This window comes from Lonchura striata, chromosome 15, assembly GCF_046129695.1.
Source record: "Lonchura striata isolate bLonStr1 chromosome 15, bLonStr1.mat, whole genome shotgun sequence".
NCBI classification, from domain to species: Eukaryota; Metazoa; Chordata; class Aves; order Passeriformes; family Estrildidae; genus Lonchura; species Lonchura striata.
The window spans coordinates 16,523,669-16,543,350 of NC_134617.1; the positions used below are offsets into that span (position 1 = coordinate 16,523,669).

Here is a 19,682-nt window from a genome sequence, read left to right on the forward strand (position 1 = left end):
ACCAGCAGTGGGAATCATTCCCGAGGTTAAATGTACATTGTTTGGTTGGGGAAAAGTGCTTTGAAAGAAGAGAGACTGTTTTCCAGAGAAGACATCTCTCATTCCTTGCTTTTATCTCCTCCCTGCCAAGCCAGGGATGCTGTGAGCCTGTGAGCTGCTGAGAGGTGCTTAAATGTGTGCTGGGTGATGAGGAATGCCTTGCTCTGGTTTTTATGTGCAAGCAGGCTGGATTTCCTGCAATAGCTCCAATAACCTTTGCGTGGCTGTTTAGAAAGATGAGCCTCATTAAAGAAGAGGTATTTAATAACAGGCCTATTTTTATCTTTGTCTTTATCTAACAGTCTGCACATTTATTTCAAGCTTGTAACAGTGCTTTGGAAGAAAAATGTTTTCCCTCCTCTAAATTGTTTTGGCAGTGTCTCCAGCCTCGGTTATCTTGAATTCCTGTTTGGCTATCATCTCTCCTCCTTCCAAAGCCAGCAAGCCACACCAGGCCCACAGCTCCAACATTTCCTTGGGAAATGGGAAATTTATATGGTCATATGGTTTCAAAATATGGGACTTGTGTCCCAGGGTCACTGAAACAGTTCTGAAAGTCTGATCAAACATAATCATAGCAACTCCCTCGGGCTTCAGATGTGTGATCTTGGGTGGGACAAGCACTGCAGGCATTGCAGTGTTTGCTGCAGGATGTGATTGACCACACGCCCTGGGAGAGGCTGGCAGCTCTGGGGGTCAGGCATTCCTGCAGAGATTTTTTTTTTTCCTAAATTTGTCAACTTTATTCTGTAGTTTCATAAATTAAACCCTGACCTATATCTTGCAGACATTGTGTTTTCAGACCACTCTCCTGTATTTGCTGTCAGTTGCTGGTGGTGATGGAGGCAGCCCCCCAGCCCTGAGGGGATGCACCTTCTTTCCAGCTCCTTCCACATCCATCCCTTTGGCATTGCTGGCTCTGTATTCAGACCCTGCCCTGGCTGAAGGTTTGCTGCAGCACAAGTACCTGAGCCTGTGGCCAGGATGAGCATTTCTGAGCCCTTTTCCCAGGACACATGTGGCCACATGCTCCAGGAGATGCTGGATTTGGGCCCTGGGATGTGTGTGGCAGTTATTACAAAAGAATTTGGCTCTAGGGGCTAATCCCTGGTTTTTCCTTGCTGTTCAGTCTGGATCATGTACATCCCTTAACCACAGTTCTGAAGCATTATCTTTTTTCCATAATTGAGGAGTATTTTCCATGGTCTTGCTCAGGCCCTTCCTCCGTGCAGTTTTCCCCCATGGGCTAAAGCCTGACTTACTGAAACTTCCACAGAACTGATTCTGAGTGGACAAGGACAAGGTCAGAGGGTTTTCAGGCAGTCAGCACAGTCAGATGGCTCCTGTGAGGAATATTTCACTTGCTCCTTCACAGTTCTTGCCTGCAAATTGTCCTCTTGCTCAGATGGGGCTCCAGCTTTTTTTTTGTTTTTCTCCCCTCATTTTTCTTTCCTAAGTTATTCAATTTTCCATCCATTTATTTATAGGGTCACACAAGCAACAGGTCTTCATTTTCCACAGATCCTTCCAGAGCCATGTGCTGTGCCTGCTCCATTCTGGTGCAAAAGCACCTTGCTCCTCTGAGGAAAACTCAGAATATCCATCCAGCTGTCTTGACTGAGCGAGGCATTTTCTCTGAACCCTGCCCTCCATTCATTTCAGAATCTGCAGGGAATTTGGGACATAAATTAAAAAGCTATTTGATGCTGCTTGAGGTCTAGAAACTGGTTTTGCATTTGTTCTTACTTGAACGTACACTGAGACAAATCGCTCTGCTTTACTGAAGCTGCTTCCTTTAGCATCCTGAGGAAACTTCCCAGTTAAAAAATAAATATGGCTCTGTTTTCCCAGCCCTGCTTTACCAGCAAAAGCTGGGGAAAGAAATGTAATCTCCTTGAGTCTGTCCTGATGTTTTGTAGAACTAATTCCCATTTATTGGAAGAACTCTTCCACGCTTGATTCACGTTTAATTTTTTATTATGTGTTTACATTTTGGAAGGAGTAAGAGTGGTGGTGTTGGAAATTCTAATGAGGGACTGTTGTACCATTTCTGATTCAAAAGACTCAGGCTCCTCTCTCCTGATTGTGCTGCCTGTTCCTTAAGACTGCAGGAAGTTTTGCTTGGGTCATTCACTTGCAACAGGATGTTATCTGAATACAGAATTAATGTATGCAGCCTGTCACTTGGAATTGCTGCCGTTCTGCTGCTGGAGAGCTCCCGGGGTTGCAGAGTCCTTGCAAGCAGCAATAACAGGAATGTGCCTGTGATCCTGCAAAGCCAGAGGAGGAACAGGGAGCTGCAAGTCTCCCCCATCACTGCGGGGTGTGAATAAATAGCTCTAATCAACAATTTACATGTTAGCCCCAGACCAGGTTTTATTTTTAGGATGTGTCATTCAGCCCGAGCGAAACCTCCGCATCTCGGGCTGCTGGCGTTTCTAAAAGCACCTCTGAGTGATCACCAAGGCTGGATTTTAATCTGCATTTACATTTTGATAGAATCTGCTGCTTTCCTTATCTGAAACAAAGCCCACCTGATCTCCATTAATTACACTATCATTTCACCTGCTAACCAGGGTGCTACTAATTACAGTTATCTCTCTGTTCTTCACCAGATAATACACAAAAAATTGTTATCCCTGGCTGTATCTGGATTATCTTGGGCTGTGAGGAGGTTCCACATGGTGATGGGTTTTACAGGTGGAGTGAAGGTATTTATAGACTGTCTGAGGGAATGCTGGAGGAGTGGCTGCTGTCCCACTGGCTGTGCTGCCATTCCAGGACACCTCCACGGCAAAACATATAGAAAACACTGCTTAAACATAGAAAAAGCTGGTTATTGCAGGGTGACTGGGGCAGGCCAGCTCCACAAGAGAGGCGGTGGAGTCCTGGGGGTCCTGGGACATCCCAGACCCCCCTGAACACAGGCCTAGGGCTGGAGGAGACACTGCTTGAGCGGAGTTGATCCCCGAGGTGTTTCCAGCCTCAGCTCTCAGGGACTGTCTGGCAGTGCCTTTTTTAAGACAGAAAATCTCATGGTGGTTTCACAGAGAGCTGCAAGCCCTGGTGATGGTGCTGGCTGCTCCCCCACTAACATCAGCTGCAGTCTGAGTGGGGCAAGCACAGAAAGGTCTTCTCTGAAAAGAGGCAGCAGGAAATGTCTGAGCTGCTGGGGATTTGCCAGAAGCTGCAGGGAAAGGTGCCCCATGAGGGCAGAGCCTTTGCTGGAAGAGAAGTCAAGGGGCTTTCACTTGACTCCTGTTTCATCATCCTTTCACACACTGATCTCTTCAGATGCTCTCTAAACCTTTGGATTGCTTTCTGAAGGGGAAAGGACTTGTCCTGGAGGAGGAGCAGAGCCAGGCTGCTGAGGATAGCTGGTAGCTGTCAGCTGGCAAGAGAGGGGGACATGGAGGTTCCTGCAGCCCAGGCTGTGGTCAGAGGTGTGACCACTGCATGAGGAGATGCACACACTCTCCTCCATCCACTGCAAGTGTTCTCAGGCCAAGCCCACCTGCACTGCCTGTTTGCACTGTTTGCTATACTTGATAAACTGATATGTGTGAGTCTGGGGGGCTTTGTTGACTTTTCTTATTCTGAAGAGAACTAAGGATGGTTCACATGATTTCTTTTGTGCCTTCTGCAGTGCAGGTGATGCAGGCAGGGATGGAACAATGGCATCTTTATACTTGTCAAGTCTCCATCCACACCCAAGGAGCTGCCTGAAGCTCAAAGGTGATTTTCTTGCAGGCTTAGGACACTACACCAGCAGGGAGAACAAGAAGCTCAGTGAAGACTTTGCTCCAGAAAATTTGTGTCCATGGTCCAAAAGCTAAATATGGAACCATGGAAGTGCACACTGCAGTGGTAGAGGAGCTGGGAATGCTGAATGGGGAGGTTTTCTGACCTTCTGGCATGAGGAACCAGGCCCTTCTGGCATGAGGAACCTCTGCTTATCCATGAGGACCTCTGGTTCTCCATAAGGATCCCTGGTTCTCCGTGGTTCTCCAGAAGGACGTGCTGATGCCCTGCCCAGAGCTTGCTGTGACAGCAGGCAGTAGTTTCAGGTGGGGCTGCTCTGCTGGCAGGACCACAGTGTTCCCAGCAGGGCAGGGCAGGGATGCTCCTGTCCCAGCAGGTCACTGGGCATGCAGGTATCACCCTACAGCAGCTGCTCTCCTCTGCACTGCTTCCAGGGACAAAACTCCTGTCCTGCTGCGTGGCAGGGAGCCCTGCAGAGCCAGCACGGAGGGGACAGGCTGGGCAGCACCTGGGCAGCACTGGTTTAATAATTTCTGCCTGTTCCTGCCACAGAAGCTGTGTGCTGGGTGGAGATGTGTGTGTTTGGGGAGGGCTGGCCCAACCATTAGCTTGTCAGGGTTTGCAACACTGGCAGCTGGGAAGAAAACTGTTATTAAGTGTAACGTGGCACCTTGGAGACGGAAGCATGGGGAGACAATAAATACAGCCTTCCATAATGCCATTTTATGGTGTCACTCTTCAGAATTTATTAAGACTTACTTGCACCCATGCCTGCAGCCTCCTGTGCTGGAATCAGTAAATTGTGTTCATTATCTCCAGCACTTGCTCTGACCTGCTGTGTTTTACCTTTGTAAAACACAAGGGGACACTGGAGATGTGGGGACACACATGGGGAGACACTGGAGGTGTGGGGACACCCCAGCTGCTTTCTGCAGCCGTTTCCTTGGTGCAAATCCAGCTTTTCTGGGGTTTCTGGGACACCCCAGGCAGTGCTGGGCTGCGTGGATGGACCCCAAGTGTGATGTGGTGCTTGAAGAGAGCACTGAGGGACTGAGGACCTGCCAAAATTACCACAGTTCCACAGGGAACAGGGAAGGAGCTGGGCGAGGAGGGATACCATGGGCACCTTGGAGCACACTGGCACGTTTGTCATTCCACTGTGGGACCATTCCAGCAGTATTGGATGTGCTGAAGATGCTGGAAGTGGAAAAGGGTTCACAGGAGCTCCCTGAACTGCAGGGAGATGCTACAGCTCTGTTTGGTGTCCTCTTGCACCGGGTGTTTTCAAATGAAAACACAAATGAAACTGTTCTCCTCTGTCCCACTTTTTTTGTCAGAACAAATCCCAGCAGTGCGTTTGTGTACCTTCATCCTTATCCCCAGCATTTAGGTCCAGGATGGAGGAAAACAAGTTCAAGCCCAGCCTCCTGATAATTTATTATGTTCCTTGTGCTTAAGGGCAAAATTTAAGTTGCCAAAAGCAGATGTTTGCATGCTCTTTTTTTAGCTCTCAAAGTACTTTCTGTGTGCTTGATTGATGGACGTCCCTGTTACATTAATAGCTGGGCTTTGCAGAAAGCTGTTATTACCAGGAGAGTCTGGTGTGGGTTTCAGTTTTTCTTCTTGCATTGAAAATCCATTATTAATGTCTTTCTGAGGGGAAAAAAAAAAAAAAGGTTTCAATTCAGGCATTTTGCTTTGCTTTCTCAGGCTTCTTCTCAACTGTCTTCACCAAGGTGCTTTTAAAATCAATATTACAAGTGTTCTTTATATTTTACTGGGTGGTTGAGGGTTTCTGCATCTTGCTATTGATTTCTGATTGTACTGAAGGACATGTAGGTACACACAAGTTGCTCTGTGATGGATAACTTCATATGTGTCTTTCTAATCATCACTGAATTGCCTTCTGCATGTTCCCAGTTGCTGGATGCTGCTGCTGAGCTTGGAAGGCACCAGGAGAGCTCTGAGTGCAATCCTGAGACACCAATCTTGTGGGTTCATTTAATTTGGGTTGGGTTTTCAATCAGACACAGGGGTCACGTGAGGCTTGTGGAGTCTCCTCTTTCGTGTTGTCTTTGCAGAGTTCTTCTGCCCTGGCTTCTCAGGCAGCTTCGTGTTCTGTGCTGTAGGAGCTTAACAAGTCATTGTCCTGGCTTTGTGTGGGGTCATAATGCACCTTCAGCTTCAAGCACTGACCTTGGCCCTTGGGGCAGCTCTGCTGGCTGACCTCAGCATTTCAGAGGTGCAGAGTCATTGGATCCTAGAATGGTTTGGGTTGGAAGTGGCCCTTAAATCTCACCCCATTCCACCCCTGCCTTGGCAGGGACACTTTCCACTGTCCCAGTCTGCTCCCAGCCCCAGTGTCCAGCCTGGCCTTGGGATCCAGGGGCAGCCACAGCTGCTCTGGGCACCCTGTGCCAGGGCCTGCCCACCCTCACAGGGAGCAATTTCTATTCCCAATATCCCATCCAGCCCTGCCCTCTGGCACTGGGAAGCCATTCCCTGTGTCCTGGCACTCCAGGCCCTTGTAAAAATCCAAGTCTTAATGAAGTAATACAGAAGCCCATACTGATGTAAAGTTGGATTTGCAGACAGAGGCTTTTGGAGCACATCAGCACTGATGGCACAATCTGTGTGAGAGCTTGTTGGCACCAAAGGAGCCTGTGAGGAGTGACAGGACTGTGGCCAGCATGGGTGCTCCAAAATGCTTCCACGGCTCCAGGTGGGCTGTAGCAGGGGAAGAGCTCTGTGTGTGTGGGCACAGTCCTTGCCAGTCCTGCCTGCCCTGGCACAGGGGCTGTGGCTGTGCCAGCAGGCAATCTGGAGAGGGCTGGCTGTACATGAACCTCTGCTGGCTGGGTTGGGCTCTTTGCTCCTCAGGCTTCTCCTGGACAGGCTCCTGCACCTTCAGACATGGAGGCTACACCTGGCTTCTGAGGAGCTGGTTGTTGGAGTTTGTCTGTCCGTGCTGGGGGCCAGGACAAACACTGGCACAGGAGCCGGTCCCATGTCCCCGGGAGCAGCAGGGCTCGGTGGTGGCAGTGCTGGCAGGGGACACGGCAGCCCAGCCATGCCTGCAGCCCAGCCCAGCCCTGCCTGCAGCCCGGCCCTGTCTGCAACTCAGCCCTTCCTGCAGCCCAGCCCAGCCCTGCCTGCAGCCCGGCCCTGCCTGCAGCTCATGCAGCCCAGCCCTGCCTGCAGCCCAGCCCTGCCTGCATCCCAGCCCTGCCTGCAGCTCAGCCCTGCCTGCATCCCAGCCCAGCCCTGCCTGCAGCCCGGCCCTGCCTGCAGCTCATGCAGCCCAGCCCTGCCTGCAGCCTGGCCCTGCCTGCATCCCAGCCTAGCCCTGCCTGCAGCCCGGCAGAGCCGGGAAGGGACAGGGCTGGCATGCATAACAATAGGCAGGCTCTGACCTTGCCGCTGGAACTCACTTAGCAATTCTGTTGATGTTCTGGAAACGAAAATATAATTCAGGCCACCTTCTCCTCCAAGCTGACCCTGAGAATCTGGGAGAAGAGCTACTGAATAATTAACGGCTTTTTCCCCCCCTCTTTTTGCTGGAGTTCCTGCTCAGTGTTGCACTGTGCTCAAAAGTGTCATTAGTTCCCTTGAACTTACTGCTCCGAGTGTACTTAGCATTAATATAATTACGTAAATTGCAGTCTCATTAATCACCGGGGGCTGCAGCACATCCCTGTGGTGCTGTTTTGTGGGTGGCTTGGCTGGTGGGAACCCCCTGGCCAGGGCTGGAGGCTGTGGCTGGAGCACTCCCCTCTGCTCCTGTGCCTGGTTTGGTTGAGCTTTGTGTGATCCCTGCAGGATCTGGAGCATTTGCCAGCTCTGCCATGATTGCAGGGAGCAGCCTTGCTGCTGCAGAGGAGAAAAGGGAAAGGTGGGTTTGTCCCAAGGGGTTTGGCTGCACCACATCCCTGCTGCTGTCACTGTGATTTGGGTCTTGGGGTCCCAAAATGCAGAGCCCAGCCTCGTGGCTTTGCAGTGAACAGCCCAAGCTCTTGCACAGGGTCTGCTGCAGGGCTATTTGATGATGCTGTGTCTCCGTGGCGGGGCTCTCAGCCTTCCTGGCAATGTAAATTCTCCTGGCTGCATGCTAAAATTACACTGAGTTATTGATTTATCTTTGAGAGGATTTCCTTCCCGAGGGACATTTCTGGCTCTTGTAGTGATTTAGTTCTTCTGCAAGTGCAGAATCCGTGGCAGAGCAGAGCCACCCTCCTGCCCTCGAGCCTGCAGCTCAGGGTTGCGCTCCCTCAGGCTTTCTCTGCAAGTTGATTTCTGTTCCAAGGCTGGGACAAGGTTACATGGCTGTTATTTCTGTGTAACAACTACAAATAAAGGGGCATTTTCAACTTTCCACTGCAGAAGCTGTAAGTGTGGGACAAGCCTTTGTGCTGTGGCATCAGCATTATCTTGGGCATGTCTCAAACCCAGCCCCAAGGCTGGCATGTGGGACGTGTGGAGACATGCCAGCCTTAATACACTGGGCTCCTGGGGCCACTTTAGTTCTTCAAAGTGGGGTATGATGGGATCAGGAGCATGCTAACACTTCTCTCCTAAAGCTGCAGGGTACAGCCTCTCTTTTCTTTGCTTTCTGTTGACTCACCATGAGCATCTCTAAAAACCAGGCCAGGCAAGTTCCTGCTGGTGGTCCTGAGGAAACCAAGCCAGTTCTCTTCTCCTGTTACCAGTTTTCTCCCCTTGGCCCTGAAATCCCACCCCACTAGCTGTGGCTCGGCTGGTGAGCACCATCAGGAGAAGGACCTGACCCTTCAGGACGTGGCCAGATGTTTCAGCTACTCCGTGGCTGGAAAATGTCCAGCTCTGTGTCCTTGGGTGCCCATTTGAAGCATGTCCCTGTGGGTTCCTGTATCTAACCCCACAGTGGATTTGGCACCGATCTCAGCTACACACTGATAAAATGTGAGGCTGCTCGTGCATGTGGTGTTATAAAACAGCATCCACCAATTAGGCCCAGGGAGAACGTCAATTTATTTTCCTGTGAACCAAGTGTGGCACAGCTCCTTCTTTTCCCAGTGATCTATCTGTGAGATAAAACACATCTTTAGTGTCTATCTTAAATACTGCAGTGTTGACAAGTTCTCTTGACAGAAATTAGGCTAATGTCCCTTACGACTGCGTTAGCTGTAGAAACAAGGCTTTAAATTGAAGCTTCGCAAAGCGCTATTCCAGCACACTCTCCAAGGCATCTCCTTATTCCAGCTTTTATTACCCAAATTTGTTCTCACTGTGCCTTGGCAGCAGGCTGGCAGGCGGCTCTCTCCATCCATGCTGCTCGTCTCGCAGCCGGGAGGTGGGACCAGCACCTCCCAGAGCTGGCCTGGCCAGTGCTGGCCACGGTCCGCAGCTGAGGGCACCGGGACGGGGTGAGGGGAGCCAGCTGACACACATCGAGCAGAGGTGGGATCCAAGGCAATCAGCTGCACGCCCTGACAGCAGCACGGCGTGTCCTGAAACGCTCCCGCTGGGAGCTGGAGCTGGGAGAAGGGAGTTTGTGCCGTTCATGTCTCATCCTTGCAATTTCTGCACCGAGTTACAGACTCAGAAGCTGAGGATAGGAACAGAGTGCTGAGGCCCCTTCTTGAGCGTCCCAGCCCTCCCCTGGATGATAGTTTCCGTTTTTGCTCCTTTACCCTCCTCAAGTTGAGCACTTTTAGCCTTCAACTCCTCGTTTCAAACCACAGATTAACCATGGCCAGTTTCAACCTCCTGATTCTCACACTGGTGTTGGTCCTGATGGATTATCCCTCCTTCTTGTGTGCCTCCACATTGCCAGGTTCTTTGGTGGCCATCTCATGAGTCCCTGAGAGAGGAGGAGAGGCTCTCTGAGAGTGGCAGATGTGGGAGACACGATGGTTGATGATGTTCTGGAGGTGCTAACCTCCATCATAGTGAAGAAGCCTCTCTCAAAAGGAATTAAATGCCTAAAATTCCATAAAACTAATATAATCAATCCTCAGTTCCTTTTGTCATGTTCTCAGTTCTCCTGGTCAGCTGCCTTGTCCTTCTCTGCCTGCATCCTGCATTGATTTTCTCTGAATTAGCCAAGCCTTCAGCATCCGAGATGGGCTTTCTGGAGTAAAAAATAGACCTGAGGAATGAAAATTATTGAATGGATTGTAGCATTGGCTTGGGGATAAATAATGTAGTGAGTTGGAGAGGCATTAAAAGTGGCTTTTGTAAATAAGCTTCTCGTGGATGTTGACTTGGGGACATGGTGAAACAAAGGTCGCTGCAGTGTCTCTGCAGCCTGGTGTGCCATTTGAGAGATGAAATATCAGAGTGTGGCTGGATATCTTTGGTGTCTCTGTTTCTTCTACTCAGACCTTTGTGGGATTAACTCTCTAAACTGCTGCACTTCACGGACTTCAAGTCCAGTATCAGAAGAAAAAGTAAATCAAATGCCTCGTATTGAATCCTGAGCACATGGTTCCTGCTGCAGCCAGGGCTGTGGGAACTCTCTGCAGTGCCTGCTTGCAGAGAGTTTGCTGCCTTCTCAGCAAACCCTGGGGAGAAGGGTTTGCTGAGAAAGTGAAAACGTGTTGTGCCCACTCTACAAACGGATGACCCTTCTTCTTCCTGCCCTGTGGTTATTGTTTTCCTGGTGTTTGCTGCGGTGGCACTGCCAGGCAGAGCAGCCCTCCCAGGAGGGCGGAGCACTTGTTGGAGGAGCTTTTTGCCATGGGAAGCATTTCCCTGCAGCAGCAGCAGCAGCAGCAGCAGCAGCAGCAGCAGATACACCAGCAGATGTTGCAGCAGTGCCTCCATCAGAGGCACTGTATTTCCCTCCAGAGCCCTCCTGTGACCTCTCCTTCTCTGAGATCCCTCCTCCCCAGGCACCTTGCTGGCCTCCACCTTCTCTTCCATCACTCTGAGGTTTCCAGGGGGCCCAGGCACCTCATGGGAGGACCACACTGTGCCCTGTGTGTGACAGCCACCCCTCCTGTCCTCGTGGTTCCCTTGCACGAGAGGGATGAGGTTTGGTGTGTGTTCAGCAGGCAGCTGGCTCAGCTCTGGGCACGAGGCTGAGCCATGTGTGCCATCATCATCATTGTCATCTTGGCTGCCAGCGAGGGCGGGTGGCAGTCACAGGGACCTGCTCTGGCACTGCCAGCCAGGGCCCTGCCTGTCCCCATGGGCTCACCTGCCCCTCCTTCCCTCTCGCTGCAGAAGCCAAGCGGATTTGGCAGGTGGATGAGGAGTGAGCCCAGCCCAGCCTCTCGGGTGCCTCTGGTTTGAATAGCAGCGTTCAGAGCACTCAGCACCAGCTGATCAGCTGGGAGAACATAAATCCCAGAGCCACAGGAGAGCCCTGGCTCAGGGAAAAGGGCCACTCACAAGCATTGCCCTGCCCAATGTCCAAATGGAATGGTGCTTTCACATCTCTAATCAAGGGTTACTTAGTGGGGAGCCCCTTCCTTGTGAGACTTTGTTCTCTGCTAGCTGTGGATTGAATCACAGGAGGAGGGATTGGATTCTGGCATCATTTTAAAAACGTTTTCATTCTGTTTGCTGAAGGGAACAAATTACAGAGAAGACCTCTCAGCACTGTGACAAAAGAGTGGCTCTAAAGCCCTTTTCAGCCAAACAAGTGTTTGAGCTGAAGGCCTGATGGATGGTGCTTAAAGATGTGGTTATTGCAGCAAGGTTGGCATTAAAAATCACAGGGTGCAAGAAAATTCTCCCAGTGTTACTGTGGGGGTGTGTCTCTCTGTAATCCTGGTGTGAGGAGCCCTTAACACCCTGAATCCACCCAGTGAGCTCTGTGGCATCAGCCACAGGAGAGCAGTAGCACAGCAAGCACCAGTGGGTTGCTTCTCTCTTGCTAAATGTGAAACTGCAACGGGATCAAGCCCTTTTGGGGTGGCATCTCTGCCTGTGGCAGGAGGGCCGAGGCTGGATGATCTCTAAGGTCCATTCCAACCCAAACCATTCCATAATTCTTTCCCTGCCCCTGTTCAAGTGGGGTTCAAGTCCAGCAGAAAGTAGTGCTGCTGCTTTGGGAGCTGTGAAGAGCCTGGGCAGGAACAGAGCTGCTGTTGGGATGTATCAGAACAGGATGGCTTTGGGGCTTTCCCAGGAATGCCTTTGCTGCCAGCAGCAGTGCTGGGTGTTGAACAGGGGCCAGATTTACCCTTGGCAAGCTTGAAAGCATTTCAGATGGCTTCTGTCCCTGCTCCACTGCAGCACGAAACAAAATCAGTGTTGGAGAAGATGTTGTACTTAGACATCACTGTTTTGACAGGTTGATTTCCAGGATGTTTATTAACATATCTTGGAATGTCACAGAAGGGTTTGTCAGGTAAACTGACCAACTGAAGTTCTTCCATGAGATTTCCTTGGTTTTGTTGAGGTGCTTTGAACTCTTCATTCAGTCTGTCAACAGTTCATCCCATTCAGGCCTTTCTGGAAGAGCCTCTGTGAGGCGGCTGGGGGATCAGGCCCTGCCTGCTCCCTGTGAGTCTGGGTGCCCTGGGAGGCAGAAGGAAGCAGCAGTGCCAATTGTTTGCTCATGCTCTAAGGACAAAACTCCTCTCTTAGGGTTTCCTCTGCAATCCTGGAAGAGAAGGACATCTCTGTCCTTGTCATCCCTCTGGGCAATGATCAAACATAACAGCAGCATGAAACCAGACTGGCACCACCAGGGCTGGTCACTCACAGGCAGAGGCTGCCCCAAGCTGGGCAGTGCCTGGGAGAGGTGGCACCATGGCACTGGGCATGGTGCATCACCCCAGGGGTTCATCCTGCATCCCATCCCCTGCAGAGCTCATGCTTAAGGGACACTTTATGAACATGGACAGCAGACAGTGATTTTATAGAAGAGTTTTGTCTGTAATTAATTGCAGTAGGTAGCAGAGCCCCTGCTGTCACTGGTTACCTGAGGAATTGACAGGCAGTGGCCAGGCTGGTGTTTCTCTGAGGAGATGCTGCACTCAACAGGCAGCTGTGGCTTCCCAGCAGTACAGTGGAAGGAAGAGCTGCCCAGGGAGTGGATTTGTAAAGTATTTCATCCAGCGTCACAGGAGTTTGTACTTGGGATGTGCACACAGATGTCTGAGCTTCCTCCCTGCCCGAGGTGGGGAATGCTGGGGGTGCTAGGGCAGCTGCTGGGGGAGCTTCCAGGCCTGGTGCTCTGAAACATCTCCACCAGCTATCAAGAGGAGGTGACATAGAAAATATTAATGACATTTTCCAGTGGCACTTAATTGGGAGGAGCAGTGAGTGTCAGACAGTGAACTAATGCAAAAGGCTATAGCTGATTGAAAAAGGGACAGAGAAAGAAATAAAATGAGATTCAGGCTCTGGGCTTCTTCTTCCCATCAGTAATCCATGTCTTTCTTACCTGTGCCTGCTACATGTCTTTCTTTTGTGTGTAAAAGTATTCTGTTTTGAAGTAACAAACAATCTGGAGAGTGGTAGGACTTGCCTTTGTAGGAAAGAAAGGAAAAAAACCAGAGTCAGGCTTTGCTACTTCCTTGCTCAGCAGCTCTAACCAGAGTCTGGGTGTGAGCTGAGCCCCTCAGACTCGGCCTGGCTCCTCTGTTTTCCTCTGAGCACCCTGGTGTGGGACATCCCATCCATCCGGGCACAGCTGGAGGCAGGCACAGTGTCCCCTGTGTGTCACCAGCACAGGATGCCCTGGCCTCAGCCAGTTCCCCAGCATGGCACTGGTGGCTCCTGGAGCTGGGGATGCAGCTGTGGGGAGCTCTGCTGCTCCCTGGGATTTGTCTCCTGGTAGTTTTTAGTCGTTATTTTATTAATGGAGAGGTGCAGTGCCACCAGATAAGTTATTATGGATGCTCTGGCAGTGTGATTATTTCAGTTCTGCAGCACTGCCGGTGTGTTTTGCTGGAACATTCACATATTGATTCCAGATTCCTTTGTTGCCTGTACTAGAAAGAAAGTCCCTTTTCCCTCACTCCCTGCGTGGAGAGAAACAAAGAGTAAAGGAAGGTAGATGTTATCTGAGGCTTGCTCACATACCAAGGTAATTTTTGAGAGCTGCAGAGCCACTTACGGACTCATAACTGGGGCTTGTTTTCAAACCCTTGATAGATTTTTGAATTCTCTACCAATGCCAAACAAGGATGCTCACTTGGGGATAAGCTGGGGACCTGCCTCAGCGAGCTGGATCACCCTTGTTCTGCTTGCCCCAGCTGCCACGGGGACAGGGTGGTGCTGCAGGGGGACAGTCTCATGTCCCTCTTGGGCTCCTCTTGGTGGGCAGTCAGTGGCTGGGAGCTTTGTCCAAGGGGTGGGGACGGGACGGGACGGGACGGGACGGGACGGGACGGGACGGGACGGGATGGGATGAGATGGGCCCCGTCCCCATGCTGGAACACAAACTCACCTGTGGAATATGGAATAATGTGCTGGAAAGGAGCTGGGCAGGATGAGAGCTTTCTTCTTTAGTGAGGAGACACAGCTGGTCATTTGATTGGTCTAGAAGAAGAGAGATGGGGTTCTTTGGATATCACTGTGTGCTGCATATTCCACACAGCAGCCCTCTGCTTTTAGTAATGTGGTGCACAACGTACCTGATCCTCCTGGTGGAAGCATGTCCTGTTTTCCATTTGTTTATTAATTTATCATCTTGTTTTTAGACTCTGCAAAGCTTGATATTGGTATAGAGCCTGGGAAACGTGCACAGAGCAGAGTAACAGATAGTTGTGATTTGGTTACAAGGCAATAATTTAAGTGGACAGGTTTAGCTGATAACATAAAGCACATGAGAGAAATCGCTTTGGTTTATAAATGTCAGCAGAGCCCCTGCAAGGGAGCTGCTGCCTGGTGCTGCTGCTCCAGCCAATATATTATAAGGAGATATAAACAGATGTCTGAAAAAATCTGGCTGACCAAGATTAAAAGAATGGGGCTATAAATTAAAGTCTTCCTCGGCGTCTCTTTAAGCAACTTTATGGACAGAGTGCATCCAGTGAAACAGTGCTAATGCTCAGAGGGACCTCCAGGTGCTTTGGGCTGCAGAGGCAGCACCCAGGGGTGGGGACAGCTTGTGGGGACAGCAGTGTCAGTCAGAGCTGGCATGGGAGACCAAAGCCTGTCCTGGTGCTTCTGCAGCTGATAAAGGGATTAAATCAGGAACAGGAATAACACCATCCCTGCAGTGTTGCCACAGGATCAGTGTCTCCTGCTTGGAAAATAAATGCTGTCGCTCTGCTTTGACATTTATTCCCAATAAAGACCTTGTCATTTGTGCAGTGACAAGGGTTTTATCCTCTGGGTACTTTACCTGTTGGACACTGTCTTTTTGGCTGCAAGGCAGCTGAGTGAATGAGGTACACGTGGGTGACACGTTCCCAGCAGAGGCACTGGGAGCTCTGCTCAAACCCTGAGGCTTTCTCTCAATCCATCATCCCAAGGCAATGCAATAACACCTATTCAAACTGAGAGCAGGTTCAGATTGGATATTAGGGAGGAATTGTTCCCTGGGAGGTGGGCAGGGCCTGGCACAGGTGCCCAGAGCAGCTGTGGCTGCCCCTGGATCCCTGGCAGTGCCCAAGGCCAGGTTGGACAAGGCTGGAGCAGGCTGGGACAGTGGAAGGTGCCCCTGCCATGGCAGGGGTGGCACTGGATTAGCTTTAAGGTTCCTTTCCACCCAAACCATTTGGGGATTCTGTGATCTTATTTTTAATTTATTTTAATTTATTTTTGTTGTAGTTAAAAAAATCCCAAGAGTGGGATATTTTTTAAGGGGTCCAAACAATTTGTGGGGGCAGGAGTTTGCTGCTTCCCCCTTCACAGCTGGAGCCCTTCTGGCAGGTTTGTGAGGGGATCTCACAGCTATTTCTGCTCACTTGTAGTTGATTTAGAGCTGGGAAATTAACTAGAATGGAAACTCTCCTTTCCCTTTATGAGGAGCAAGGGATGAGGTCTGGCAGCTGTAGGATTTGCAGCTCTCAGGGATGAGGGACCATTCTGTAACACATCTATGCAGTGCCTACCTGTGGATACAAATCTTTTATTTGTCTGAGGTGTCAAGGAGAAAAATGTTTTAAAATGCCTTAAATAAAAATGTGGTTTTTGTATTTTTTAATTGACTTTCATTTCCCAAGTGCACCTTAATGCAAACAATAAGTAAAAAATTAATTTCTCTTGGGAAAAAGCTATTAACAAAATGATTCTGTTTTAGCAGCATGTGAAGCTGTGTAATTGCTTACACATGTATTGCTCCAGTGTGTGCTCCCAGTTGTTGAATAGTATCAAATTATAGGAATCAAAGAGAATCAACTATTTTTAAGGGAAATGTCTAGAAGCTGCATACTGAAACATGATTAAAATTCAGGATTTCCAGCTTACTCATCGAAATCAGCAATTTTAATCACATTATGCAAGTCAACCCACCCTCAAACACATTTTTGACTTCAAAATACCCCAAACTAAATAAGACAGAAGACCTTCCTTGAACAGCTGTAACATTTTTAAGTGTCAATGTCAATATTTTTGTTGAAAACAGAGATGTTTTTCATGGTTTATTTATTAAAGCAGTGCGTTTGTCCTGCTGTGCCATGAACCTGGGCTACTGTGCTGAGCAGGGAGGGAAGTCCCTGGAGCACCAAGAGCTGCTTAAACACATTGGGGTTGTGAGTTTTGCTCTGGGGTTCGGATGCTCTTGGTTAAATCTCGTTTAGTGTGCCAAGCAGGAGCAGGAAGGGTTTGTGCCTTGGCTGATGCAGTTTCTGTGATTTGGCTGTGCTGGGTGTGCAGCTCGTGAGCACCAGGCCTGGGTTTGCTTTTATTTCCTGCTTGCTGATGTGACACATGAGTAATGCGATGGTTGACTCTCACAATTAAAAGGCAAATATCATATATATATATGTAAAGAGAAGTTTTATAGCTATGTTTTACCCCCTTGTGCTGTTATCAGGGGTGCCCTGGGTTTGGGATATTTGGGAGGGGTGGCTCGTTGCTGTGGCAGCACCTGAGCTCCAGTCAAGGTGTCAGAAGTGATCTCCAGCACTGGACAGAGCAGGAGGAGTCGATGGACACAACTTTGGGGGGATAAAGGGTTAAAAGGTGAAACCTCCATTGTGTGGATGAGCACATGGTGGGAAAATCCTCTGCTCCCAACACTAATATTTTCACTATTCAGCCTTCTGCTGTGTTTTTTATAAGGTTTAATAAACCTTTGAAACTTTTTGGAAGCGAATAGCTTTTCTCACACTGAGAATAGGAATTTGAGGGCTGGACTCCCCAGCCCCCCACCCTTCTGGAGCCTGCTCCTGTGCTTTCCTTTTGGGTGATTCCCTCAACGGGATTCCATCCACCTCCTTCCTCTCCCCTGGCAGGCAGGAGGCTGATGTGCCTGGATGCAGCTGGAGCTGTGCTGTGCTCCCTGTCAGGGCCATTCCTGGCTGTGTGACAGCCCAGAGCTGCTGCAGCCACTGCTGGGGCTGTGACTGGTGACACAGCCAGGAAAGCCTTGAGCTTTGTGGGGAGGCAGCCAGCTGCCCTGGCTGTGCCCCTGAGCACCTTGGTGTCTGCAGAGGAGGGATTGTCCTCCCGATCCCCTCCTGCCTCCTGCTCAGCACGCTTTGGCATTTCATCCTACAGCAGCTTAAAGCTCATCTCCTTCCACCTCCCTGCCGTGGGCAGGGACACCTCCCACTCCACCAGGGTCTCACTGGCTGTGCTGGCAGAGCCCTGTGCAGGTGCTGCCCGAGCCAGGGACAGAAGATGTGGTGCTGCCCTTTTCATGGAGATCCTACAAACTCCTCTCTGATCAGCACATCCCAGCTCCACCACCAGCAAGGGGCACAGATTGATGATGGCACCAAATTCCTGCAGAGCCCAACTTCTCAGTGTGGGAGGATGCTCCCATAGATAGACAGAGATTAAAGGTCCTGTGTATCACAAGTTTAAGGAGCAGGAGGAGGTTGGGACCTGTCCATGGAAAGCACTCCAAGTGTGGAGGAGGCACATCTAGCCTGTCCTCCCCTAAAATGGGGAAATAATCACACCTGTCCTCTCACATGTCCAACCAATGCAATTTCCAGTAGGCAGGACTGATGGAGAGAAAGAGAGCCTGCCAGAAATGCAAACCTTGTTTTAGTAGGAAATCCTCCAAGATGGATTTTCCTGCATTTTCTAAATGCATTTATACCTACTGGATGACTACAGGCTTTGAAATGTTTCTGTCTGAATTGTCACAAACATCCCAGTCTTACATATGAAGTACCAGGTCCTTTGATCAGGGAAGTGTCTCTGTGGTCTTGAACAGGGAGGGATCAATCCAGTTGTTCCCGAGACCAGAGCTTTTTGTCTGGGAGTACACGTATTTATTCTACAAAATAATTACCCTTGTCTTCACTTCTCTTTGGTAGGAGATGCTCCCTGTCTCCTGCAAGCTGTTACTCTATCCCAGGTATTTTTTTAGGCAAAAGGAAGAGAGAAAGGAAAGGCTGAATAAGGAATCCTCAGGAGGGAGGAGGGTGAGCAGCTGTGGTCTGTCTGTCAATCTGTGAGCAGCTCTGTGGCTGTTCAGCTGCAGCCTCGCTGTCCTGGGCAGGCAGAATTCCTGCATTAAGAGAAGAAGAAATGCCATCAAGAAGTAGCAACCAAATCTATCCTCCTCTTCACCCCAGTGTAGGGCTGGCCATTGAGATGTGTTTGTGGTGAACTGGTGAAAACCACTCTGAATTTCCAATCTTTTCTGAATTTAAATCTGAAGCTTAATGTATTCTGTATATTTTTGTTGGCAGATAGTAGTGATCATAAATTCCTTTTAATAAAGTATTTCCACACCAGCACAGCCTTGATGTGCAGCGTACCTGGCTGTACTCTGCGGGATGCTTTGATTTCCCTCTGGCAGCTTCATTTTATTCTGTCTGCCCCAATCAGTAATAATTCCCCTTTCTCCATGAAGCCTACAAATCCACTCCGGGTGTGGAGTTTTAGTGCTCTCCTAGGACCTGGGCAAGAAGAGAGGAAGGAACCAGTGTCTGCTTGGCTCAGGGTTCCACCGGTACTGTGGATCAGAGCCAGCCTGGCAGCAGAGGGACAGCTTTGGTGGCTCCGGTGGCATTTCTGGGGAAGGAAAAGCAACACCTTAGGGGTGTTTCAGGATGGAAACGGCATCAGTAGAGAATAGCCCACTCCTCAATGTGTGGGATGAAAGTTTTCCCCCTTCCCCCAGGGAGGAGCATGTTTCTTCAGCTCCCAGTTGTCCCCAAAGCTGGAGCAATGCAGCCTTCTGAAATAACGTGACCTTTGTTTGTAGGTCAGGCTGTTCCTGCAGGGTCACACGTGCGGCTGAACCTGCAGACAGGAGAGAGAGAAGCCAAGCTCCCAGACAGAGAAAATGGGGAAAGTGACACGAGAGAAGAGAGAAGAACGAAAAGGTAGACATGCAAAGCTTTGGGTTGGGTGGGCTGTGGGATTGATGCCTTTTATGAGTGGCCAGTGTCCCTGGTGCAGTCAATTACTGCCTCTTGCTGAGACTGGGTTGCTTGGTTAGGAGCTCAGCAGTGCTGACAGCAGAGCCCTGTCCTTGGTGATCCCTTTGAGATGGCAGTGGAAGTGCCCTGAGTGCACATTCAGTGGCACCTTCATGGCTTCTCATGCCTGGACGCCGAAAGGAAATTGGCACGGTGGCTTCTCTGAATGGCATGTCGTGCTTTGAAATATCTGCAGCAAGAGGTGTGAAGTTGCTTTCTGAGCCTCTCCCTTGGCATCAGCTGTGGGGGCTGAGGGCTGGCCTGAGCCCGGTGCTGTGTCCCGCTGGGAGCAGCCCCACAGCCTCAGCTGCGCACCGGGCACTGCCAGAGGTCCTGGAGATCACCCCAGCCCTGCAGCCACCTCTGTAAAGGGGCTTTAAATGTCAGCGG

The 19,682-nt window shown here is 50.1% G+C and overlaps 1 protein-coding gene across 4 annotated transcripts in view; it reads left to right on the forward strand.

The window, feature by feature from the left end:
• The window catches only part of SIL1 (SIL1 nucleotide exchange factor), a 237,024-nt gene that overhangs the window by 30,353 nt on the left and 186,989 nt on the right, over window positions 1-19,682 (forward strand). For all 4 annotated transcript variants that reach the window (XM_077786721.1, XM_077786720.1, XM_077786722.1 and 1 more), the window contains one exon: window positions 19,076-19,196. In XM_077786721.1, the coding sequence (XP_077642847.1) occupies window positions 19,076-19,196 (121 nt within the window). The remainder of the gene's footprint in view (window positions 1-19,075; window positions 19,197-19,682) is intronic.